We start from the raw sequence: 27950 nt of genomic DNA on the forward strand, positions 1-27950 counted from the left end.
CTTCTCTTCAAAATTGCCTTCACTTACCCTGTATAAATTTTTCAGGTACCTAGTTATTTAATTGCTACCCCCCCCCCATTATCATTATCATGGCTAACATTTATACAGCATTTACTATATGTCAGGTTCTGTGCTAAGTGGTTTGCAGTCATAATGTCACCTTGTCTTCACCTGAGAGGTCAATGCTATTTGTTATTATTCCATTTTACATATGAGGAAACTGAGGCAAACAGGTTAAATGACTCACCCAGGGTCATACAGCTAGGGTCTGAGGCTGGATTTGAACTTGGGTCTTCTTGATTCCAGGCCCAGGACTCTGTCCACTGTGTTTCTTGAGAACAGAGACTGGTCCTGCCTATGTTGATACCCCAGTCCCTAGCTCACAGGGCATAGAACACTCTTAGACCTTCATAAATGTTTTTTTGATTGACCAACACTTAGAATTGCATATTACGAGTCAGTAAGGCTGACCTTAGATGACAGTGTACTGGATTTGGGTTATTATTTCTTAGCACAAAGGTTTTTCTCCCTTCCAGACTCATAGCTCATCTTCCAGGGGGTTGAAGGTACCAGAAGTTTGGCCTCCAGATGGGTGGTGGGGTGATTATTATGCTTTTCTCTCCAAAGAGAAGCAAATCATTTCCACATATATCTTTCTTACATGAAATCATTTTGGTTCTATTCCTTCTCTTTGCAGGGATGGTTTATGGAGCTCAACATTTACACAACTCCTGGCTATGACAGTTAACCACAGCACTGCCCTAATGAGGTAGGGATGTCTTCTGATCTTAAGGGTAAGTTATTAAGTGGGTATCTTTTCCACATGTGGTGGATGCTCGCCATGCACAGGCACCAACTTGTCCAATACAATTTCAGATCCTTCTGTTTTAGCTAAATCAGATTCTCTCTATTGCCTGTGAAGTTCCCACTTCCTCACAGCTATCCCAAAGGTTGAACACTATGAACATATTCTTGGAACTCCTGTTTACAGAGCAAAACAACAGAAAACTTTTTCTTCTTGCAGAATCAGGAAACTAAATGTGATTTCATGGATACAAAGAACTCTTAGGTAACAAAAATCCCTTGCCAAAGCAAGCAAGCACCTTCTCTGCAACTCATAGCCTTTGCAATTTTTCTGGACCACTGCTAGGTTGAATGACCTGCCCAGAGTCACACTTCCAGTGTCAGAACTTGAACTCAAGTCTTCTTGACTTGGAGATTAGCTTGCTATACACTACACCCATATTTCTTTCTTTCTCTCTCTTTTTTTAAGCCCTTACTTTTCACCTTAGAATCAATATTGTGTATTGGTTCAAAGGTAGAAGAGCAGTAAGTGTTGGGCAATGGGGGCTAAGTGACTTGCCCAGGATCACACAGCTGGGAAGTGTCTGAGGCCAGATTTGAATTTAGGACCTCTTGTCTCTAGGCCTGACCCTCAATCCACTGAGCCATCCAGTTGCCCCCTACACCCATCTCTCTTAAGTCTCTGGTAAATCGTTCTCCATCTCTGGTTCTCAGATTCCTTACTGAGAAAATGAGAGACAGATCAGAGAAAGTTTAGAGAAACATGATATACATTTGGGTACTTGAAGGGCTCTCCATGTGGGAGAAGAGTAATATCAGACTTATTCTGTTCATCCCCAAGGAGCCAAAGAAGGATCAGCTGGAGAAAGGAAAGTCTAAGCACAAAATAAGGAGAAACTTCCCAACCTTTAAGGCTATCTTGAAGAGGAATGGACTGCCTGCCCCTCTAAATAGTAGGTTTTCCTTCAGTGAAGGTCTTCAAAAAGAGATGGGGTGACCACTTGTTGGGGATTCTCTGCAAGGGATGATGGTGTCCTTATGGGTTGGGCTAAATAGTGTTTGAGATTCTCTTCCAAGTTGGCCATTTTGTGACTAGCTAGTCCCTAAAGTTCAGCCCTAATTACTCTGATTCTAATGAGTTCTATCTTATTGAGCCACACTCCCTGTAGTTTTTTGTTTTTATTCTCCAAGTCATTACACTTGGCTCTTTGGACCCTGAAGAGCCTCACAAACACCTAAGGACTTTCCAAGGGTTCTGTAGATAACCTAATATTGCCTTTAATTATTTAAATACATGATTCTGAGTAGGGGTCCATTCATAGGCTTCGCCAGACTGCCCAAAGGGTCTAGGGCCCAAGAAGGTTAACAATCCCCTGCTCTAATATTTAAATGGAGAAGTCATTCTTTTGAGGCAAACTCTGAAGAAAGATGGTTCATGTTTCTTTTTAATGAGGACAAGTTTCAGTAATTCCTGGCAGCACAAGAAACAAGAGGCATTTTTTTGTAAGGCAATGCTTCATTTTGACCGACAGAACGATGCCTCTGAAGACTTCCAATGTTGCCTTAGGATCTTAACTAAACACAAAACCAAGTTTTGTTTATTTCTTCTTGGCCCTTACTTTGGTGTTAACATCATTTTCCATAAGACAGTGCTATGCTAATGTTACAGGGCAGAAGTTTCCAGCCCATAACTCAATTCTACTCTGTAACCTCACACCCTCCCAGATCCTGCTGCTCTAGGCGTACAAACGTATGTGCAAAAATTGGGACGACTCCTTGTCCACTCCAGGAACCAGAGGTTGGACGTGAAACGTCCAGGAGTCTGTGATTCCCATCACACTTTATCACCCCAGGATTCTCTGTGATGATGCGCTTTGTTCCCTTAGAGGGCACCAAGGAGCCATTGGATTGAATGGCTGCTTCTTGGGCCATTTTATCAATACTAAAAATACTTATAAAGCAAAGGGAAGAAAGAATCGAACTACTTACGCCTGACTGAGTTTATAAAAGATTTCACAAACTTCACGCCATATCTGTAGTCTGCTTTGTGAATTCGGCCAAGTTGGACCAAGTGGTGATCGAGGGGGTGGCTGGCTAATTCTTCCAGCTCCTCGTCATTGTGTGATAAGCCAAAAGAAAACACAAATATGGCATAGCCTTGACATTTGGCCCGCAGAGATTCTTTCTTCAAGACTTTCCTGTCCAAATAACTTGTTTCTCCAGTAGATACCACAAAAATGATTCTGTTTTTTCTCATGTTGGATGTCCCTGAGAAGATATTGTCCACTGTCCATTGCAGGGCATGACCCAAGAAAGCTTCCCCATTGAGCTGTTGAACTGATTCTTCAACATGTCTTTTCATTAGGCGCTTATCATTGTAGGTGGTGAAATTGAACTCCATCCTAACTGGGCTGGAACGAGTATTGGGCATGAAACCTGGAGGAGCATGGCTCAGTAGGGCAACTCTGTCCCCAACAGCAGACGTCTCCGGTTCAATGGCAACCTCAAAGTTATCCAGCAGAGCTTTCAGGAAAACTTTCACATCCTCAAACTCGGCACTCCCCACATCTCGGGAGCCTTGGAAGAGGAAGGCTGCATCTATGTAAGATGGCGCTGCTGGTGGTTTAGCCTGCTCACAAGAAACATCAGGCTTGCATCTGTCTGCAAAGAAATAATGATTATTCTTGTTATTCATCTGAAAATGGGTGGAAGAGAGGAAATACAAGCCCCTGGTCTTTGACACCTAGAAACTTCCTAGAGCAGGCTCAAAGAACCAAATTGTATAAATAATGAACTTCCAAACATGTAACAGAAGTAATTACAAAATGCTGGTGAATTTGCCTGAGCACTCAATTGTACTAAACAGAAGTGTTAATAGAAGGCCTAAGGGGATGAAAGGGATGCTATTTTCTTTACTGCATGATTTATGCCTGGATCTTTTGGAGGAGAAGGGAGGCCACTTGACTTATTCTGAATTTCAAATTACATCTTCCCCCTGGGGCCCTGTGACAAGGCAGATAATGCTCCCATAATCCCCCCAATTCCACATGGGCATCACTGTCCTTCTAAATGGGCTAAAGGACCAGGTATCTCACACCCCCATACCTGCTTTATCACACAACATATGCATGGTTTTTGTGGTGATTTCATAGAGGTAGAGAACTTCAAAGGACGAACCCCAGAGTCTCCCAGCAATACTTGTCTTTGCAAATCATGGTTAGCAGTTAGGTGGCATCACACTGCACTGAGGACCAGGCCTGGAGTCAGGAACTCATATTCCTGAGTTCAAATCCAGCATTAGACACTTACTAGCTGGGTGGCCCCTGTGCAAGTGATTTATCATTTGTCTCAGTTTCCCCTACTCTAAAGTGTGCTGAAGAAAGGGCAAACCACTCCAGCATCTTTGCCAAGAAAGCCCCAAATGGGGTCACAAAGAGTGGACTGAAGTGGCTAAACAACATTCCAAATCCTAGTTTTAGAGAGTAGCTCAAGGCACTGAAGTGTGAAAGTAACTCTCTCAGGATCACTCAGCCAGGATGTGTCAGAGAGGGAAGATGAACTTGGGTCTTCCAGACTACATCATGTTCTCTCTCAGAAAACAAGATACTGTGTAAAGATTTTGGATGCTTGCATATTTAGCCTACAGCAACATCTTTTAATCATGGTGCCAATGATCAAACGAGAAAATATTTGTAAGATGATTAATATAGTATCTTGTATATAATAGACACTCAGTAAATTGTTCATTCCCCTTGCCCCCTCTGCCCCTTGTCCCTCCACCCAGAGATAATTTTCTCATTGACTTCACTTTTTAAGGAGAATGATTTTGGGACAATTAAACTTTTATTTCAATTTATTCAAAATGAGTATTCCAAAATAGAAACACGGGAATCCAATAAGTGTTTTTAACTTTCATTAGGTATGGAGACCTTCTTAACATATATATCTCTCATTGAGAATAAGTGTGTTGGAAAAAGAAAAAAAAGAGTTGTTTTTCCCTAATCTAACCAATCATTATGGGTATTCAGACTTTCCTTATACATGAAGATGCTATTCAAACCAGGTAGAAGCTCAAGAAGTGGCTGATGAGAGTGACACAGCCTAGTATAAATCCTCCATGATCACATTGAGTGAGGCAGCTCCTACTGTGGGTTCTCTTTCCATTTAATCAGCCAATCAACAATTATTAAGCTCTCACTATGTGCCTGGCACTGTGCTAGATGCTACAGATTGTATAATTGAAAATCTGTTACCCTAAAAAAGAACTACATATCCCAAGAGCTCACTGACTTCCTGTCATTACGTACTTCCTGTAGATAGAGGATAAAGGGAGTGGGCATTGAGGGTCTTCCTTCTTTTTGGCATGATGTAGGAATCAGCGGTGATGGTGGTAAGGTGGGGATTTTGAAATGCCTAATCAGCTATGGGCCCGTGGTTTTTATTTTGTATCCTCTTTATTCCTTGATTTCTAATGATCATTTAATAAACCTCCTTAAAATATAATATTTTTATTGTTTGAGATATAATTTTAAATTTTACAGGATACAAGTAAAAAGAATGAAACTGTCTCTAGTAGTATTGAGTTGACATTCTAATTAGGGAGCTGGTACACACTATAGAGCATCAATAGAAAGTTAGTAAACATGATTATATCGTAATATGATACATGTTATTAATAAATACATGAAGTGCTTCAGTAGGGAGGCACTAGCTGTTGAGGGAAGGAGGAAGGGAAGAAAGGCTTCGTGTTTAAGTTGGGGCTTAAGCTCCATCATAAAGGAAAGAAGCAACTCCAGTATGAGAAGAATAGCCAGAAAACCTGTGATGTGTTATTATTATTATATATATATATTATGTGTATTATATATATAACAGTTAAAAGCTATTATGATGAATTATTACCCTTTAATTTCTTCCTATGTCATTGACCCAAGTGGCATGAAGTACAGAGAAGCTAATAAGTGTTAGAGTGAGAATTTAATAAAAAGAACTAACAGTATATAGCATTAATTATATGCCAGGCATTGTGCTAAGCGCTTTACCATTATTACTTCATTTTATCCTCACAGCAACCCTGCCAGGTAGGGCTGTGATTATCCTCACTGAGGCAAACAGGTTAAGTGACTTGCCTATGATCACACAACTATGAATTGTATGAGGCTGGATTTGAACTTGGGTCTTCCTGATTCTAGATTCAATACTCGATGGACTAGGGTGCCACTTAGCCACCTGATAATAAGCTCAGCACTATCTCTGTTCAGACCACACTGCCTCTGTGTTGTGCATGGAAGGCAGTCAGCATCTGGTGGATGAAAACACGACCATTGATCAGGACCACCCTGGCCATTTATTTGCCATCCACTTTGCATGTTGTGGTTCCCTCTGGATCTTGTCATTTATTCTTCCAATATTCTTCCAATAATTCTCCCAGGGAATTTACTCCTCTCACATCTGGAATACTCAACCTGGGATTCACGTTGACCTCACTGAGGAGCATGGTATAGGCATGACTCCAGACCCATAATCAAGTCAGCATTGTCATTGTTCCTGGAAAGGGCATGTCAATGAAGTCCCCTTTGGCTCCTGTTGAGATAGCTAAGTGGCAGAATAACTGGAGTGTTAGACTTGGAAGTCAGGAAACTATGAATTCAAATCCTGCCACAGGACACTTACTAGTAGTGTAACCCTGGGCAAATCATGGAATTTGTCCTAGCCCCATTTTCTTAATCTGCAAAATGGGGATAATGTAAGCATCAATAAGGTTATCATAGGATTAAATGAGAAAACAGTCATTGGTACCTTGTAAACCTTATAAAGTTATATTCATACTTTTTCTTTTGCTTCTTCTTCCTCCTCTTCTTTACATTATTCCTGTGATTTCCTAATTGTACACCCCCCCCTTTCCTGATCCACACAATTTCCCTTTATATTTTGACTTCCTCTTATTATAATGTATACTTAAAAAAATCCTACATTCCATCTTAGAATCAATTCTGGGTGCTGGTTCCAAGGCCAAAGAGCAATAAAGGCTAAGCAATGGAGGTTAAGTGACTAGCCTAGGGTCACACAGCTAGGAAGTGTCTGAGGCCAGATTTGAACCCAGAACCTCCTCCCTTCAGATCCAGTGTTATAGCAACCGACACACCTATTTACCCCTACAATGCATGCTTTTTTGGGGCCAGGGATCTCTTGCTTTAGTGCTCAGTACCCAGCAAGTGTGTCATAAATGCTTTCCCTTCATTCATTCATCAAGTGAAAAGCACAGAAAGCCATATAAAATCCATCTTGATGGCTGGGATGCAGTGGCAATGGTGGAATGTAATGGAAACCTATGACAGAGATGAAATAGTGTGGGGAGCTGAGTGTGCAATAGGAAATGCCACAGATTAGTGCTGGGGCTAGACTGATTAGAGCTATGGCTAGAGACAAATTATCTTTCTTTTGCTGGACTCCAGTGAAGTTTTATGACCGTGTATAATGGTCTGATTTTACAAAGAGAGTCCTCTTTCTCGCACAGTTACGACGCTTGTCTCTAAGATTCAGAGACAGCCGGGTGTCCATTTGTTCAGTTGCGTGGTTATTTTAATTGCTGCAAACTGCAGCCAAAATATCTTCCATTCTGTGCCCAAGAGACCAAGAAAAAAGAGAAAAAGGATCTGAGCCAAGGAAATTGCAGCAGAATCCCTCCCTAGACACCGCCTCACGATTCCTGACTGCACCATACCGACAGTGTTGTAACAGAGGTGTTCATGAACATAACAAGAGGGGATCCAGGGGAGCATCTACCTCTCTAGCCTTTTAGTGGGAGCTCAACTGCTTTCAAACATCTCCGAAACTGAGTTTGCCTCAGTTTCCTCATCTGTAAAAGGAGTTGGAGAAGGAAATGGCAAACCACTCCAGTATCTTTGCCAAGAAAACACCAAATGGGGTAACAAAGAGCCGAACATGACTGAAAAGACTGAACAAACCACCAATGTCTGATGGTTTAAAAATAATGATGTCCAGGAGGTAGCTAGGTTGGCTCAGTGTATAAAGAGCCAGGCCTAGAGATAGGAGGTCCTGGGTTCAAATCTAACTAGCTGTGTGGCCCTGTGCAACTCCCTCCACCCTCATTCCCTAGCCCTTACTGCTCTTCTGCCTTGGACCCAATACATAGCATTGATTCTAAAATTCAAGGTCCAAATCTGGCCCCGGACACTTCCCACCTGTGTAACTCTTGGCAAGTCACTTAACTCCCATTGCCTAACCCTTTACAGCTCTTCTACCTTGGAATCAATACTTAGTACTGATTCTATGACAGAAGGTAATGGTTTAAAAAAAAATCTCGATTAGAATGGAAAAGCATCCATCAAGGTGCCAAGCACTGTGTTAAGTGCCGGAGGCAGAAATAGAAAATTAGGTCTGCTTTCAAAGAGATCCCTGAAACGAACGGACCCAAACTTTCCGAGATGTATTTTTACATATGGGTGGGTAAGCTCTTGCTTACGATTATTTCTACCACCTAACCACATCGTTGCCGTGTTATTTATCTGACAAATACTGGATTTAACTTTGCAAGTATTTATGGCACGTCCTGCTTCTTTAATAAAAGGTTATTGAATGGGGTTAGCCGAAGCATCAATACGTCCCTATTATTGGTGGCGAAGAAGACATTCAGAGACAATTAGAGAACTTGCTCATGGCCAACTGCTAAATCCCAGCAACTGGGAAATCACCCTCCACCTCGTGCCTTGATATCCTGTGCCAGACCAAACCAAATAGGGTGGTTTCTTTTCTTTAACACTGGGATGAGAAGGAACACGTTTTCTTCATATATTTGAAAGCTGTTATATAGAAGAATTTGACTTCCTTTGCTTGGCTGTAGAGCAGAGGACTGGGAGGAGTGGGGACAAGGTGCAGAGAATGCAATTTAGATGTGATGTAGCGGCGAAAACCCCCTAAAAATCAGTCATCAAAAGTGAAATGGACTGCCTGGGGAAACTGTGAATTCTCTTTCTAGAGGGCCTCAAGCTCTTGTTGGGAATTCCTATTCAGCTGAGAATCCAGAAATCCTTTGCATTTCTGAGATTCTGATTTTCTGTTCTATTTTTTATCCATTATATTTGGAGAATCGGGATATTTCGCATTCCATTTAAACAAAGGGCAACCGATTCTGCGAGTTGCTTCTGTCCCTACGAAACCAATGCAAAGAAATAAAAATTCCTGAGCATGCATGTAGGCGATGAATATCTGAAAAGCAGATTTTGGAGAGTCCAAGGGTTTAAGGTTATAAAAATATGTATGGTACACGTTTACAGCTCCCTAGTGAAAAAACCTGGAAACCATAAAGGACAGATTTTCTAAAAACTATAAACATTTCCTGGTAACATCACAAGGTTATGTCTGGCCTCCTCTGTTGGTCTCCAGTAGAATTCTAAGGAAGGAGGACCTGGCCCAAGACACCACGAGAGGATTCAAGCTGCCAAGTCCAGCGAGGCCATGCCTGTAATGTGATCAAGACTCCAGGGAAATTCTCTTCAAGTTACAGATGTCACCCCTGCCAAGCTCCAGCTGCCCTCGCCAAACAGTGACTCAGTGCACATGGACTCATGATCTCTCCATGGCTCTTACCATAGCAGAACGTACACTGCTGGAGTCTCTTCAACATTGGCTTGTAGTCAGCCCTCGGAGGGATAGTTAACACCTGAAACGCTCCAGTGTCATCAATCTACAGGGAACAAAACCAAGAGAGATCCAACTTAGGGGGGGTGAATAGCAATGTGTGGAATTCCATGGAACCAAGTCATTGGGGACTGAGCCTGAGTACTGTGCCGGTTCTTCTTCCAGAAGGGTCTATCTGCTTTGCTGGTGGTCACCATAATGATTCCATTCAGAGATGGTGGCCACCATATGGCACCATCGTGCGCAACGCACTAAACCTGGAGTCAGGAAGACCTGAGTTCACATCTACATGTGCTAACAGTGGGATCCTGGGCCAATCATGTAACATCTGTCTGCTTCTATTTCCCCATCTATAAAATGGGGATAATAACAGCATCTACTATTGAGAGAATGGAATGAGAGTTTAAATAAAATGCAAAAAGTTGCAGGGTGAAAAATATAAGATCTTGGCTGGAATGCAAGGAGAAGAGTTCAAAAGAGAATGTGAAAAGAGGGTGAAGAGAGGAGTTAAAGAAAGAATGTTCCTGACTCTCTGGGAATTATTGTTATTATTTTTTAAACCCTTACCTTCTCTCTCAGAGTCAATACTGTGTATTGGTTCCAAGGCAGAAGAGCAGTAAGGGCTAGGCTTTAACAATGAGGGTTAAATGACTTGCCCAGGGTCACACAGCTGGGAAGTATCTGAGGCCAGATTTGAACCCAGGACATCCTAGGCTTGGCTCTCCATCCACTGAGATACCCACCTTCCCCCCCCCCCAAACTGTTTTGAAGAGGCTATAGACTCTGGGGTAATAGCATACTCAGGTGAGGGTGCAGAGAGCTTGGAAGATTCAGAAGAGCCTCTTAGTTGTGGGTTAAGCATCATTATTATAGACTAGGGATCTCTGTGGTCCTCCTCCCTCACCCATCCTTGTTAGTTAACATCATTAAACCTTTTGTTGATAAACATACATCAGTCAGATTGTGTTTGTAAGATCTCCGGGATGGAGTGAGCCCTAGAGAAACCCGTATAACAGACTTCTGCTTTTACTAACCTTTCTTTTTTTTTTGTCAGAAAAACCAAGTCTTTAATCAGGATAGGGATCAGTCCAGTATTTGATTCTTGACTCGAGAGTCTGGCACCACAACTTTTACGGGGTTTACACCCTGGACTCTGGAGATATTATCCCTGGGAGTGCCACCGCGCTAGATGACCACTCCTTTTACTAACCTTTTTGAGTGCCAAAATCTGGATCTTTCACTATCCAGGGTTGTAATGAAGAAAAAATGAGATTATATTGGTGCATCGAAAACTCAATTGGTCATATAAATGTTAGAGGAGACTGCAGGAGGGTTTTGTGTGGTGGAGAATTACCAGAGATGGGATGAATAGAAGTGAGGGAGCTGGTAATAACTTTAGATCAAGAGGGTTATTCTCTAAATGGTTGACAGTGGTTTATGCTGTCCATTTCAGATTCTGGGACTCAGAGGTTTGGGGTTCAAATCCCATTTCCCATGCTTACTACCAGTATGACTGCAGGTCAGCCATTTAACTAGGCATCATGGATCTGAGTTTTATCATCTACAAAATGAAACTTAGATAAGATGGACTCTTGTAAAAATGGAGATTTTGAACCCTAGACTTCATTCCCCAGAAGTCCTTGGTATTTCCCAGAATTCCCTAGAATCTCTCTTGCGTCTCCACGTTGGTTTGGTAAGATCATGATTGGTATTTAACTGGCAGTAATACCTCCCATGAGCTCTCTTCCTTTGCAATGATGCAGCAAGTGTGGTGGTGAGCTAAGCGTGGGGATTTTAAATTGGCTAATTATCCATGGGCATGTGGTTTTTATTTTGTATCCTCTTTATTCCTTGATTTCTAATTATCCTTAATAAACTTCACAAAATATAATATTTTTATTATTAGAGATATAAATATAATTTTTACACTCTGAGGTACTCTTTCAGCTCTATATCTATGACCCTGTGAATGCAAGAAATACATATTAAGCTGTGTTATTATATTACACATTATATAGCATATAACATATTATTATGTTCAGGGCAAGTCAATTAACTCCTTTTGCCTCAGCCTCCTCATCTGTAACAAGAGCTGGAGAAAGAAAATGGCGGGTCACTCGGTATCTTTGCCAAGAAAACTCCAAATGGGATCACAGAGTCTGACATGAGTGAAAAGACTGACCTAAACAATCAAAACACATTTATAAAAAACATTCTAGTATCCCAGGCTCCGAATCCCTATTTGGTGTTTTCGGATGCAGTGAAAAAAGTCACAAGTATCTACTGTAACGGTCACCGCTGCTCAAGGCAGTTTCGACCCTCTTAGATATATGCACACACTGATCAAGTACTCTGAAAAAAGCCCTGAATCAAAGTAATTCTCCCACAAACCCCCTTGGTTTAACTTCTTGTATATAAAAATGAGAGATGTTGGGAAGTTTGAATTTGTGCGTTTCAGGGAGCTCCTTGGAAGCAAAGACCCTCCCAATGTCCTATTTCTACCTCTAGCACATAGCACCAAGTAGTTGCTTAATAAAAGCTTTTCCATTTCAATCCAGATTCTCAAGACGTAGCTTTCATTATTCCTTTGGACTGGCTGTGCCAACCGTGTTCTATGAAACCTCAGTTTGACCCTTGTCCCTGATAACTTCTCTTCAAGAGACCCCCAAAGGAACCCTTGTCCCAGACTGAGCAGGCTGACTTAATCAGGAATAGGTTTCACCTCGTTCTTGGAGACTGTACCTAGATCCCGAGGAAATGAATTTGTGAGAAGGCACTGGACTCTGAAGTGCCTTAGTTTCCCCAGTGATACCTAGGCTGCTCCCACACACTGTAGCCTTTGGCTACATCCTCTTTCCCAAGCCTCTATGTGCCCAGTCAGTTGTCCTTCCTTTCACACACTCCCTAATGTGTATAAAGGACCCCAAGTTCTACAATTCATGGGAACTTCCCATTATTGGTGTCTTCCCCAAGCCAGGGTTCATCCCAGAGTGTGGACTCTGGGTGGTAGCTTTGACCATCATCCCCCTCTTCCTGATTAAAGACATGTTCTATTATTTTCAGGTTGACACCTGGTTTAGAGTCAGAAGATCTGAGTTTTAGTCCCCTCTCTGGGACTTACTGTCACTGTTTAACTATGAGGAATTCACTCATTATCAATTATCAATATCAATCAATTATCAATCAATTATCAATAATCACTCAATTAATTCTTCTGAATCCCAGTTTCTTTAATCTGTAAAAAAAAAAGGGGGGGAGACTAACTATACTACCTTCTTAAGAATGTTGCCATGAGAATCAACTGAGCTCATGTAGGCAAAGTACTCTACAGGATGAAGAAGCCACAGAAATCTAAATGGAAATGATTATTATCAAATAGATATGGGTGTCATTCAGTCTTTCAGTCATGTCTGATTCTTTATGATCCCATTTGGCATTTTCTTGGCAAAGATGCGGGGGTGGTTTGCCTTTTCTTTTTCTAGCTCATTTATAGACGAGGAAACAAGCAAACAGAGTTAAGTGACTTGCTCAGGGTCACATAGCTATTAAGTGTCTGAGGCCAGATTTGAACCCAGGAAGAGGAATCTTAACTCCAGATCTAGCGTTCTATCTACTGTACGACTTAATTGCCCATCAGATATTGAAATTTTATTTTTAAAATGGCATCATTTTGGTCATCAGGAGTGGAAGAAGTAGCTGGTCTCCACACCTCTAACTCACCCCATGTTTGGGAAACACTGTTTTAGAGGATGTTTCCTCTTCCCCCCTCAGTATAAATCAATCCACAAGTACTTACTAATTAAGTGATTATTCTCTGTCAGCACTGGGCTATACACACACCTTGTGGCAGATGGGATGAGCAAGGCAAGGGGTCTACAGATCCATCAGAACACCAGCCATTTCATTAAGTTAGAAAGACTGAATAAGCAGTGTGTTGCACTTGGTGCTGCTATTTTTAAATATGTGTGGATGCTGTTGTGATTAATACAATGCAAATTCATTTAAAATTATTAATGAATTCACAGGAGCGTGCCATCATGCATTTTCCCAATCATTGAATACTAATAATGTAGCCAACTACAGGGAGAAGAAACACTGACTGGAGTCAGAGGTACTGGGTGCAAAGTCCACCTGTGGTTCTTCGCTATCTGTGTGATTATTGGAAAATCATTTAACTTCCCTGGGTCTCAGTTTCCTCATCTGTAAAATAAGAGGCCTGAACTAGAAGGTTTCTGGGCACCCTTTCAGGTCTAGGTCTATGATCCTATGAAGTCTGTGAAGTATTTTGATGTTAAAATGGGGTCCTTATCAGTCAATCAACAAGCAATTACTATAAATATTTTTTAAAGTTTTTTTCAACAGATAATTATTAGGCACTTACTGTATTCCATTGTGTTAAGCCTTGGCTATACAAAGAAAGGCAAAACAAAACACAAAATTGTCCCTTCCTTCAAGGAAGGAGACAATATGTAAATAACAAGGCCAGCAGACAGTGAAGACAGAAGTAGATGAAGGTAATCTCAAAGAGCAAGACATTAGGAGCTGGGGAGATGGGAAAAGGCCTCTTGCAGAAAGTAGGATTTGAGCTGAGCTTTGAAGGAAACTAGAGAAAGTGAGGGGCACCTTGGTGGCACAGTGGCCTGGAGCCAGGAAGACTCAGACACTTAACTAAGTGACCTTGAGCAAGTCACTTAACCCCTTTGACCTCAGTTTCCTCATCTGTAAAATGAGCTAGAGAAGGAAATGACACACCACTCCAGGATCTTTCCCAAGAAAAGCCTAAACGGGATCATGAGGAATTGGACACCACTGAATGAAACAAGAAACTAAGAGGTCAGAGTGTTTCAGGCTTAGGAGGACAGACAGGTCAAAGGCAGGGAGAAGGGGGATGGAGCATTGGGTTGGAGGAAGCAGGCCAGTGGGGCCAAGTATGGGGGAGTGACAGGAGAAAAAAGAAGCTGGTGATGGCACTTTGGTTATTCACTTAACCTTCATAGGAGCACCCAAGCCACAACTAGGTTCCAGTATGGAAGGCCTGAATGCCAGAGCCAGCTTACCTTCCATGGGGGATCCAATGGTTGGTACCTTAAAGAAAAGTTAAAAATAGGCCGAGAGGATAATAAGTTTGTTATTGACAATTTTTTTAACGATAGCAGAAGCCAAGGAAATCTCTACAAAATCCTCAAACTGAGCTTTGGAAGCCCTACCATCTCCCCACCACATGCACGAGAGACCAGCGCCATCTTGGCTTTTGCTCCCATGTCAGAGAGTCTTTTAATTGGAAACACTTTCTTAGCCTTGGATTAGCCAAAAGGCAACAAAATGAAAACAGTAAGGTATGTAAGCACGAGCCCATTTCTGAGCAAGAGCATCCACCAAAATAGATGCCCACTTTGGCTCAGAATTCTGAATACGGAGCAAGCAAAATCCTCTAAGAATAAGTGGCTGTCACCAACCGGGGCTGCAGAGACACATCTAGGGCTTGAGCAGACCTAGGAATAAAGGTCTTCCCTTTTGACAAACGCCTCCCTATTTCAGAAGTGACTGATAGCCCTTTTACTCAGCCTGATAACAGAGTTGGCTATTTCTAAGAAGCCGTTATGGGCCATTTCACTGGAGGGATGGAGAGGATGTTGCTAACTGGTGCCCTGGGAAAGGATAGTGTAGTATGACAGAAAGGAGGCAACCCTTGGGAGTGAATCCTACCTTGGACACTTACTGTGTGATAGAGGTCATGTTACCTGACCTTTCTGAGCCTCAGTCTCCAAATCTGTAAAATGGAGACAATCATACCTGTAGTACTTGCCTTATAGGGTCAGGAGGCTCACATGAGATACTACATATAAACCATTTTAAGTGATTACAGCTTAGATCTACACTAAGACTTCTGGACTACCCTGTACATGCTAACTGCTATTATCACAAGAATATGATCACAGGAAGATTGCTTCCTCCCCTACTCCCAAACCACTCTTCCTTCTCATTGACTGTTATTTTATTATAAGCTCCCTGAGAAGAGGATCTTGGTTGTACCTAGAACAGAATCATAGATCAAGAGGGTCATCTAGGCCAACCCTCTCATTTTATGGTAGGGCATCGTGGCCCTGAGAGGGTAAAGATTTTGCCCAAGATCCCCAAAATAGTAAGTAGCAGAGTTAAAATTTGAATTCAGGACCTGTAACTTCAAGGTCAGCATTTTTTCCAGAGCACAATGATGATTACTCTGGAAGGTCCCTCTGATCCTGATGCTCCTTCTCCCTACTGGTGACTTCTCATTTTGGACCCATTCCCATCCTAGCCTTGCTCACTCCTTTACTTCTCCCATTTCTGCTCCTGACCATTCAGTCTTCTATCCCTCCCCGCCTCACTTTTAAGGTTCCTTTTATGTGTTGTTCTCACCTCCCCTTCCTTCCTGCATTGGAATATAAGCTCCTTGAGGGCAGGGACTTTCTTTTTGGTTGTATTTGTATTCTCAGAACTTAATGCTTGTTGACTTGACATGCCTTACCGAGGGACACCCCATCTCTAAGGAATGAACAGTATGCGCATGATCCATGAAGGAGGCTCTAAGACAGACCAGACTCCAGCTTTCTGCTTTCTCTACTCCTCTGATTCTGATGCATGCCTTGTGGTGGGGACTCTTAATCCTAGACCAGCAAAATCACCTATGATTACTCACAAATCACCCCAATGCCAATACCTTACCTTCCATCTTAGAATTGATATTATTGGTTCCAAGGCAGAAGAGCATTAAAGGCTAGGCAACCAAAGTTAAATGACTTGCCTAGGGTCTCACAGCTAGGAAGTATCTGAGGCTAGATTTGAACTCAAGACCTTCTGACTCTCTAGCCTCTTAGCTGCCCCTCCCCCATTCTTTAGTCCCACATCAAATGCTACTTTCTCCAGGAAGCTTCCTGTTCTCTACCCCTCACCCCACCACCTCCCATAATATAGTATACCTCTCATCCATTTACCATCTGACCATCTATAGCTAACATTTCTATCTCACTCTAGGGTCACCAAGAGCTTTACCTCTATTAGCTTGCTTCATTCTCACGACTCAGTGAAGTAGGTGTTATTATCTCCATTACACAGATGTGGAAACTGAAGTAATGTGTTCTTTCCCTACAAAAATGTAGCCTCCATTTTTTCTCTAAACTGTGTATGAATCCCAGGACCTAGAACAGTGCTCTGAACATAGTAGGATCTTTAGATAGGTTTGTAGAATTTGCTGCAGAAAAATCACATGACTTCAAAAACCAACTGGCCCTTTAGTGGGAGCCTCCAATCCTCTATTATATAGAGCTATTTCTTTCCAAATGACTTTTAGATGTGCTTCTGCTTTGATTCCTTCCACAGTTATTTTAGGAAGCTAAGGATTAATTCCCATCCCCCTGAGAGTCCCCGCCGCCATGCTTCTTCCAAGGAGTAGCAGATGGGAGTTGTATTATGTAAATGTGGGATGGACTGTACTATCTAATTTGGACCGCTCAACCTTAATCAGCACTCATTTGGAAATCAAATATTCTGCAGGGTTCTGGGGATTTCATGATTCATTCAGAAATAAAATTCATCTTAATGTGATGACTTGTTGCATTTTGAGACTGACATGTGATGGATACATGTTTTTGGTTCAAAAAAATACAGTAGTTGAAAATCAATACCAAATGTCTTTGCAACAAGAGTAATTAAGTATTGGCTTCAAGATGCTTTCTTTCCTCTGCTTTGGGACTAAGAATAGTTAAGAGAAGCTGAGAGTAGGTATGAGGTCGAGATCCCTGGCAATACAGAGGTCTCTGAGACCCTGATCCATTCAAGTTCACTTATAGGCTTCAGGTCTTATCATAGTTCACTGGTGGATCATTGGGTCTTTTCCAGTTCATGTGCTCATCCCATCCTGATGTGGATATCTCTGTCATTTCATTATGATTCAAGAGAAACTGGCCTCTGATTGTAAAAGAGAGCTTTGACTTCCCTACAAGTCTGAGGTTCAACATCATGGAATGATGTCTAATCATTAAGTACTAGAATGAAATTCAATACTATTCAGGTCATGGTCAATTGCCATTTCACCACTTTTTAAAAGAGAGAATTATGGAGCCAGAAGTTGCCCTTGAAAGATCATTTAATTGTTTTTCTTATGAAGAAGCTCAAATTCTCCTTAAATTCCGATGGATCCTGAAAATCCTTAAATTTCCTGCCTTTTTACTTTAGATAAAATCTATTTCCAGTATTTTAGCTTTCCAAAGTATCATAGATGTAGACCTGGAAGGAATCTTAGCTAGAAGTAATCTAGTCCATCCCTCTTTTCCCACCTGCTCATTTTACAGATGAGGCAACTGAAGCCCACACAGGTTCAGTGACATAAAAGATCACTCGTGTAAAAGGTACCAGTCAGAATTTGATTCCACATCCAGAATTCTTCTCACTGAATTATGTGGCCTCCTTGGAATCTTAGAGCAGGAAGGGTCCTAGAGATAGTCTACTTTGACTATAAGCTTATGTTCCACAAGGATCTTCAAAAAAAACAAACAACTTTCTATTTTTTCCAGTTAATTTTGGGGGATTTGGGATCAACGAAAGCCTCTTGTATTAAGGATTTAATCTCAATTTGTTTTTTTTCCTAATAATAAAATATCCTTGGGCTCAAAGATCATTTCATATGGCGACTAGTTATGAAATTAAGAGAACACTTGCTCCTTAGACAAATCTAGACAGCACACTAAAAAACAGAAATAGAACCTTGAAAATAAAGGTCTAGATACTTAAAGCTCTGATTTTCCAGGGACAAAACATGGTCCTAAGAGTTGGACTGTGAGGAAAGCTGAGTGCCATAGAACTGACACTTTTTTTTAAACCCTTATCTTCCATCTTGGAGTCAATACTGTGTATTGTCTCCAAGGCAGAAGAGTGGTAAGGGCTAAGCAATGGGGGTCAAGTGACTTGCCCAGGGTCACACAGCTAGGAAGTGGCTGAGGCTGGATTTGAACCTAGGACCTCCAGTCTCTAGGCCTGGTTCTCAATCCACTGAGCTACCCAGCTGCCCTCAGAACTGACACTTTTGAATTGTAGTCCAGGAGAAGTCTTTTGAAGGTCCCTTGGATAGCAAGGTGATCAAATCAGTCAATACTTAAAGAAATTGATTCAGACTCTTCACTGGAAGAACAAATACTGAAGCTGAAGCTGAAATACTTTGGTCACATAATGAGAAGATAGGTAGGATTCACTGAAAGAGACCTGATATTGGGAAAGACTGAAGGCAAAAGGATGAGATGAGTAGAGAGTGGCATGGAAACAATGCCCAAGAATGGAGCTAGACTTTGAGAGACAGTGAAGAACAGAAGGACCTGAGGAGCTATGGTCCATTGAGTCACAAAGTGTCAGTTACAACTGAACAATAACAACAACGATGATGACAAAAAAAAGCGAAAAACAAAGAACAAGAAAGAGAAAAGAGGAACAGCCAACATGGTTCTGAAGACCTGAAGAGCTGGAGCCGCCATTGTGAACACTTATGAGTTGTGTTATGCCCAGGCTGTCACTTACCTGTTGGGGAAAAAAGGCTTTTCCTTGGAATCTGAGTTCTTGAGTCAAAGCCCTTTATGCATTGAACACGTCACTGTAAAATGAGCTGGTTAGACGGGCTGACCTCTAAGGTCCTACTAGCTTTGATTCGATTTTGTCTTTAAGTTCTGGCATCTAACAGCTGTGTAATATCAGGAAAGGCGCTTGACCCAAGTCTCTTATTTCCTTATGGAGGACAAAACTGTTCCACCTCTTACCTACACAGAGAAAATCTGACATCATTCTTTCCCTCCTTTAGATTGTGAACCTTTTGAGGGCAGAGGCTGCCTTTTGCCTTTCTTTGCATCTCCAGCACTTGGTATTGGGCCTCGCACACAGTAGAAGCTTAATAAATGTTGAATCACTAACACAGGGGAATGGAAAGAAAAATGCTGGCTAAACTGTAAAGAACTTGTATCATGTGGGTCGTTCAAATAGTAATAAAATAAGAGAAAACAAATAATTGATGGATAATATACAATAATTGATAGCAACAATAGTTACTAAGTATTAAAAAAAAACAGACGATACAATGTGGGAGAAAGAGACAAGCTAGGGAGTCCAAGGGGTTGAATCCTGGCTCAGCACTTATTAATTCACTTATTAGGCACGTTCTGTGCCAGGCTCTGTGCTAAGGGACACAAATACAGAAGTGAGACCATTCCTGCCCTCAAGGAGCTTCTGCTTTAAGATGGAAGAGGACAACATGCCCAGAGGTAGGAGGGAATTCTGGTCTGAGATGTGCTACTTTTCTTTTTCTGACCTTTGAGTTCATCTGAAAATTTAGTCTACGTTTAGACGATCTCTAGGGCGTCTTGTAGGGACATATAAATCTCTCATCATATAAGTGGGAAAACTAAGGCCTTGAGGGGGGATATGATTTTCTTGAGCTGCCTAGGAAATAAGGAAAGGTTTTTCTCTGTAAGTAAGAGGTTAAACAGTTAGCCACGGGTCACACAGCCAGAGTGTGTCAGAGGTGCAATTTGAATTCAGGTCTTCCAAGCTTTGAGACCTGTTCCCTATCCCCTATGCCATGTTACCTTCTCAAGGAAAATATTTTTAAAAAGATGGGGGAGGGATGGGTGCCATTTAGGTGGCTCAGTAGATAGAGATGGGAGGTCTTGTATTCAAATCTGGCCTCGGACACTTCCTGGCTCTGTGACTCTGGGCAAGTCACTTAACTCTAAGTTACCCTGCCCCTACTTCTCTTCTGCTTTGGAATGGCTCTTTAGTATTGATTCTGGGACAGTAAATGAGGGTTTAAAAAAGCCTGGGGGGGTGGTTTATACCAGTGATATCTATTGTTCATAAGGAAGACTTTCTGTTGTACATCTTTAGTCTCTGACACTTCTTAGGGGTACTAAGCAAGAAGAAAACATTGCTTTGGAGGCATGATGATCTATCCCAGGGGTTTCGGACTGTGGGCAAGAACATGCTAGGGAAATGATGTTTCTTCCCCTTACCGCAAAGGCACGCTTGACAGCAGGTACATTGTTAAAAGCAATCACGACTGGAATGACGTCCAGAGCATTGAACTCCATGGTAGCGGTAACAATGGATGATGCATCGGTGGACTGGCCATCACTGAAAATTGTGGCAATCCTCCTCGTGTTGACCCCTGGGAGGGTTCTCTTGAAGACATTCCTGGCCACAAACCTCATTGTCTTGCCGACCTCCCGGTCCCCTGAGGATGTCTCAAAACGGAGAGCTTTAATCGCTCTGAGCAGCTGGCTTTTGCTATGGGAGTCGGACAGACGGAGGAGATGCCGGGTGTTAGAGTTATAGGAGACAACAGCAACTCTTGCTCCCACCGGGCAGTTGTTTTCCCTGATCTTGAGGTCATCCACGATTGAAATAGTCATCTCCTTCATGCGTTCAAATGCCTCCTCCGTGACCTCTCTGGACAGATCCAAAGCAAATACTAATTCAGTAGGATGAACAGGACATTCTGGCTTTCCTAAAAGATAAGGGGGGAAAATATGTCCATAACTCATAGAATGTTAAAGTCTTAAAATTTAGAGTCATAATAGACCTTGGAAAGCATTTAGTTCAACCGTCTTGTTTTATAGTCGAGGAAAACTTGAGTGGGAAGAAAGAAAATGACTTACTTGCTTAAAGAAATACAGGGAGTAAGAAACAGAGCATGGATTTAGACCCACATCCCATGACTCAAAAATCCAGTGATTTTTCTACTTTATCATACTGTTCTTTATGCTTTTTTTAACCTTTACTTTCTGTCTTAGAATCAAAACTATGTAACACTATCCACTAAGCCACCTAGCTGCTTCCTGTCCTTAAGCTTCACGGTATACAAAATCTCCTTTCAAGGACTCTGAGATAGGTAGTGCATTACAGATAAGGAAATTGAGGCAGAGAGGGGGAAAATGGTTTTTCTTATATCACATAGCTGGAATTACTGGACCTGAACCTTGGTCTCCCAATCAGTTTTAATGCATCTTGCAAGGGGTGGAGTAGTGGGGGAGGGAGGGCAACATAGCATATTGGATAAAGCTCTAGATATGGAATGAGGAACAGTCTTTGGTTAGAATTTCATCTGACACTTGCCTGCTATGGGTCTATGGGCAAGTCATTTTTTTGCTGGAGCCTTAGTTTCTTCATCTGTAAAATGGGAATAATGATCACTTACAGTACCTTCTTAACAGGAAGAGATACAAATTGCGAACTTTTAAGGGGTATGTAAATATAAGTTATTATTAGGGTCTGGGAAGAGAAGGCATGAGGCAAAAGGAGTTGGAAAGGATTTTAGAGATCCTCAAGTCCAATTCTCTCATTTTTTTTTACATAAGAAGAACCAGAGGTTCATAAAAGACACAAGTTTGAGGTCAACTAATTTTTTGTTGACACTACTTAGAGTCAACACAACTTTGTTGTGCTAAAATGGAAGTGAAAATGTATATGATACTAAGTCCTCAGGAGAACATCTTTGATGATGGCTCATTGGTGGTGGAGGTGACCACCACGCTGTTCCTAGAGGATCTCCCAACAATGGAGGCTAACGTCTGGTGAGCCTACTGAGCTGGAGGGGCTTCAAATATACACAAGGTTTAAGGGTCCTTTATTTGTGGATCTGCTGCTCTAAGAGAGGAGAGTTCATTACTGGGCAGTTGTCCACTAGGAGATGAATTTTTGGTTCCAAAATGCAGGAAGGCATTGAGAGAGGGCATAAAGGGGCTGTGATCTCTGTAAGGGAAGGGCATGCCATTGATCGACCAAATCATGGATCATTGGCACCCTAACATAGGAATGATCACAGAAACCTTTATATAGTTTTTAAATTGATGGAAACATTTTATTTTGCTTTCAGTGGAGTGATACAAGGGCATGATGTTGTAGAACTAGCATCGCTGAAATCTTGATTAATTAAAGTGAGGTTTTAGGTCCTTTAATGAAACAATAACAAGGGGTGACAGACAGAAAGCCCATGTCCTGCATGGGTACCCAGCAAAAGCAAGAGAGCTAGAGGAAAGCAGCCGGCACTTTGGACAGATCCCTCCTCTGAAGGATTGTGGAGGCAAAGGGCAAAAGATTTTCAGGCTTTTTGGATCTCCTCTAATAGTGAGTGCCTTCCTTCCCAAACTACCATTATTTAATATTACTGCATTTATATTTGCATGTATTCTGTATACATCTTTACATGAACTTATCTTTCCCATTATAGTAATATTAATAATTAGCTAGTATTTACTTAGTACTTTAAAGCTTGCAAAGCATTTTACAATGTCCTCTCATTTGATCCTTACAACAACCCAGGGAGACAAATGCTATTATTATCCCCATTTTGCAGATGAGGAAACTGAGGCAAGCAGTGGTAAAGTGAATTGCCCAGGTTCAAGTAGTTTTTGAGGCCAAATCAGATTTTTGATCTTCTTGACTTTGCAATATGGTGCCATCTAGATGCCGCATAATGTAAATTTATATTGCCTAATGGTTGTTTCATTCTTTATATTTATATCCCTAGCTTTTGGACATTGAGTAGGTGTTTAATAAATACATGTTAATTGACTAAATGAAGTCTATAGTTTACGGTGTAAAAGATAGCTCTATGAGGAGAGCCTTGAGCACACCCAGTACCTGGTTTTTCAATTACCGAGCTTTGCTCTGGGTTAATAATTTGTTTCTGGTGCCTGTGTGTTCTCTCTATACTGAAAGGGATTGGTTTGCCATTTCCTTCTCTAGCTCATTTGATAGATGAGGATATATGACCTTGGTTAAATTATTTCTTTTTTTCTGGGCCTCATTTTCTCATCAAGAAAATAAGGGGGTCTGAATAACTTGCTTCTAAAGGCTCTTAAAGTTCTAAAATCCTATGAGCACCTGTTATTTGAAGATTGTTGTTTAGTTGTTTTTAGTCATGTCTGACACTTAGTGACACCATTTCTTGGCGAAGATCCTAGAGTGGTTTGCCATTTCCTTTTCCAGTTCATTTTACCTATGGGGAAACTGAGGCAGATGAGGTTATTACTTGCCCACTTGACACAGCTAATAAGTGTCTAAGGATTTAACCAACTTATTTATCTGGACTGTTAGGAAAATTGATCTTATTCTTATTTCAGCCTGTGGGCCACTAGTTAATTGATCAAGTGGGAATATCTTGCTGTTGGTTGATGCCCATCACTCTAGAGATGAGAGATGCTTCCCAGAATGCACCAGTACTGATGCTATGGACAGTTTTGTGGAGGCTTAGGGAGAAAGAGGCTGAAAGGGAAGTAAGTGAAGGAGGGAGTGACCTTTTCCACAGTTGAGCATTTAGCTGGGCTTTGGATTTGTATTCCTTTGATCATCTAGGACAAGTAGGTAGTGTGGTAGATAGAGTGCCAGGCCTGTTGGCAGGAAGACTCATCTTCATGAATTTAAGTCTGGCCTCAAATACTGTGTGACCCTGGGCAAGTCAATTAACCCTTTACCTGTTTCTTCATCTGTAAAATGAGCTGGAGAAGGAAGTGGCAACCCACTCCAGGATTTTTGCCAAGAAAATCCCAAATGGGGTCACAAAGAGTCAGATAACTGAAAAACAACTGGAAAACCAGAAGATAATTTCTACAAAAACCCTGATAGCTATGTCTATGGCTGCTCCTGTGTTTATCAGTCCAGTTGATATGGAGCTGGACAAGACTGTGAGCACCGGAGACTGCTGAATGAACCAGGTTTGGTAAGATTCCCCAATTCCTCTTTGTAAACCTCTGCAGGGGGGATCAACTCTAGAGGTGTGACTAAGGGCTTGACTCTGAAAATGGCACCAAAATGGAAGACGAACTCTCAACTCCACACCTGGCTCACTTCTTTTCCAATCTCGTTCTCTCAGAAGACTTTGGAGAACCAACCCCAATACCCGAGTTCCACAACCTTAGAGTGCTCGTGTATTCCGGGGAAGCATTGCTCATCTCTGTAGCAATGCTGGCTCAGGCAGGGTTCCATGTGATTGCTCTTAGAAACAAAAGCAACATCAGCCATCCATCCTAGATAATCTTGCAGATGTATGACAACATTTCAATAAATTCTACTAATTACAAGGAATAGTAATGGAGTACTCACCCTGCCAGCCAGCTGGAAAATAAAAATAAGGAGAGTCACATTATTACTCGGGAGAAGAATAGAAGATTAAAGCACATAGAAAAGTCATGGCAGCCGAGATCTGATCCTATGAGTCTTTCCAGGGGAACTCTGCAAATTTTGGCAGATGGCTCACTTCTTGGCACCCAGCTTTGGAGAATTAGTCAAGGGAACCTGGTGTATCCTGCTAACCAGAGTGTTCCAAGGGGGATAACAAAGGAAGTCAAGGGTTTATGAGTTCCCAGGCTGGCCCAATGATTAAACTAGCTAGTAGAGAGTCTGCTGAGTGTCTACTGTAAATACTGGCAATTGGTAGATCATTTCAAAGAGGGTACTCACGGCTGTGGTCCCGAACAAACTGAATGATGTCACAGGTCTGTATTTCAAAAAACAGAATAGGAAGAATTAACATCAGATCACAAGGTCCAGAAGTTTGTGATTCTAAAAGGACTTCATTGGATTCTGGAAGTACGTACTGAGAAGGAGGTCCATCCCTTTGCTCCTTTTGGACCCTGGGAAAACAAATATCTCAGTAAGTAAAATGAGCATCGTTACCAACAAAAAGTCTAAAGGAAATGGTTAACCACTTGAGTATCTTTACCAAGAAAACCCCAAATGGAGTCAGGAAGAGTCAGATGTGACTGAAAAACATTTGAACAATAATAAATAAAATAGGTTGAGCTGACTTAGGAGGTGGTGAGTTCTCCATCACTAAAGTTCTTTAAAAAAGCTCTATGGCCTCTTTTTGGGGACATCATAGGAGGGATGCCTACACAAGTACAAGTTAGAGTAGATGAGGTTCTATACAACTCCTGAGACTCTAAATCTACCCATATCCCTGATAGAGGGGGAAAGGAACAATGGTTTATTCTAAGCTTAGGAGTTCTCAATCCCTAAGACTTGGGTGCCTTTCTTTGTAATTTCTGACCTTAGGGGCATAAGAGGACATGGGTTCAAATCCTGTCTCTTCTGCTTACCACCTGTTTGACTTAGATTGAATCACTTAATCATTCTGCACCTCAGTTTATTCAGTTTCAAAATGAGGGGGTTGGACTACATGGCCTCAGAGACTGCTTTTAATTTGAAGTTCACAATTCCATGATCTTTTAAATAAAATAAAATGTAAAAATCTTGCGCAATTAAGCTATTCTTTCCTTAAATAATATGAAAAAAATTCTGACTTTTGGCCTAACATTGGATATCTCAGTGGATGGCATGGTGTAAAATGTCTGAGGAAACCCCAGAGGTCATGTACTACTTGGTGGAATGCATTGCTGTTTGGCATGGAGAAGGATCGGAATGTGGATGCTACATTTAGTATGTCCACTGGATTACCCAGCCGTGGGACAAGAGAGGAGGCAGGAACTGTCAATGAGTCCTGAATGGGAGGCTGAGCCCGATAGCCAAGTCATAAGTCCTGACTCACAGCCTGGAGAGGGATGGGGCCACAAAGCAGCACCTATTCCCACGCAAAGCTCTGGATGTGCTAGCCTCTCGACCCTGAACAGCAGCTGCATTTATGAGCAGCCTTTTATCACTTGCCACCATTGGACCAATAATGACGATGATCATGATGACACTGATTAACTTAACTAAACAAAGGAGTCTGATTCAAAATTGAACAGCTGGAAAGGTAATTAAGAGAGGCTGGAAAAGCTCAGTGCACATCTGTCAGGCTTAGGGGGAGGAGGAAAAAGGGGAAAGTCATTCTCAATAGTTTTGTTATATAGCCTTAGGTCACTGAAGTCACTCTGATTGGGTTACATGAAGGAAAACATCCATGGTCACAATCTGATGGATTTCAACCCAGACTCCTGAAGGGGAAAAAAATAAATTCCTCAAATAGTCAATCTTATTTTTATTCTTTCACTCATAAATGAATGGACATTAACTGAGTGTTGATGACTCTGGTGGAAGTCTGGACAAAAACAGAAGAGATATTTATCAAATTTAAAAATAAAAATAAGATACATTTATCAAATTTAAAATAAAAAAAATCTTTTGCTCTTTTAGTTTTGAATCCCTCCCTTGAAACTGATCGTTGTTAGGTTGCAAAAGTCAGTCAAATATAATGATTTCCTCCTTTCCTTTCCAACACACAGGGGTGGGGGAATTCAGGAACACTATTATGGGTGGCTAGCCAGAGACAGTGAGCAGAAGAACATGCCTGGGCTAATTTACAAAGGGAATAATTAGGAATTGGTTAGTATTAACTTTTCACAGATTAAAAACATTTATGTCAGATATCTGTCAGTGTCAACTTACCTTCTGACCTGGATGTCCTTGAGATCCAGGAGATCCTGGCTCCCCAGGGGGTCCTGCAGGACTCTAGAAGCATTAAATGAAATAAAGAGGATCAAACTCATTCCTCCGTCCTTTGGCATTCAGGTACAAAATTCAAATCCCATGTAATATGGTGGAAAGAGCATGGGATTATAAGTCAGAGACTTAAATTGCTGGCTCTTTTTCTAATTTGTTTTATCTTCTTCAGAAGTTTGGGGTTAAAAATACCTACCTACTATGCAAGAATTTTCCAACGTTTGAGTCAGATATTAGAGGTAAAGATGTCTTTGGGAGAGGGGAGAGCCAAGCTCATGAACTCATTATTGGGTAAAGAGCTCCCAGTAAGGAAATACTTTCTAACAGGGCAGAGGCGTAATTTCTCTACATTGTATATCTTTAAGAATAGTCTGGTGCACAGAGACTGATATGATACACTGTGGTACAATCAAATGTAATGGACTCCTCCATCAGTGGCAATGCAGAGATCCTGAACAACTTGAAGGAACCTACGAGAAAAAACCACTATCCACATCCAGAGGAAAAACTGTGGGAGTAGAAACACACACACACACACACACAAAAAACTGCTTGATCACATGGGTCGAGGGGGATATGGTTGGGGATGTAGACTCTAAATGAGTATCCTAATGCAAACATCAACAACATGGAAATAGGTTCTGATCAAGGACACATGTAATACCCAATGAAATTGTGCATTGGCTGAGGGAAGGGTGGGAGCAGGGGAGGGAGGGAAATAATATGATTCTTGTAACCAAGGAATAATGTTCTAAATCGACTAAATAAATTAACTTAAAAAAAAAGAATAGTCTGGGGCTCTGAGTTTCAGTGACTTGTCCAGAGTTGCCTAGTCAACATATATCAGAGATGAGACTTGAACTTGAGTCTTCCTGATTCCAAGGGTGGCCCTCTATCCTAACTAGTGGTAACTAGCTATGTGACCTTGGGCAAGTCGCTTAATCCTGATTGCCTTAGTTTCAAATGAGATGGAGAAGGAAATGGCAAACCAGTCCAGGATCTTTGTAAGAAAACCTCAAATGGGCTTCCCC

At 41.5% G+C, this 27950-nt stretch overlaps 1 protein-coding gene across 1 annotated transcript in view; it reads right to left on the minus strand.

Moving 5' to 3' along the window:
* Window positions 1-27950, minus strand: part of COL6A6 (collagen type VI alpha 6 chain) — a 157307-nt gene that overhangs the window by 9419 nt on the left and 119938 nt on the right. The window contains exons 29-34 of the mRNA XM_056800677.1: window positions 26866-26928; window positions 25077-25112; window positions 24940-24976; window positions 20493-20986; window positions 9415-9511; window positions 2794-3465 (exon numbers count right to left, since the gene is read on the minus strand). Of these exons, the coding sequence (XP_056656655.1) occupies window positions 2794-3465; window positions 9415-9511; window positions 20493-20986; window positions 24940-24976; window positions 25077-25112; window positions 26866-26928 (1399 nt within the window). The remainder of the gene's footprint in view (window positions 1-2793; window positions 3466-9414; window positions 9512-20492; window positions 20987-24939; window positions 24977-25076; window positions 25113-26865; window positions 26929-27950) is intronic.

The sequence above is a fragment of the Monodelphis domestica genome, chromosome 5 (genome assembly GCF_027887165.1).
Source record: "Monodelphis domestica isolate mMonDom1 chromosome 5, mMonDom1.pri, whole genome shotgun sequence".
In the NCBI taxonomy this organism is placed as follows: domain Eukaryota; kingdom Metazoa; phylum Chordata; class Mammalia; order Didelphimorphia; family Didelphidae; genus Monodelphis; species Monodelphis domestica.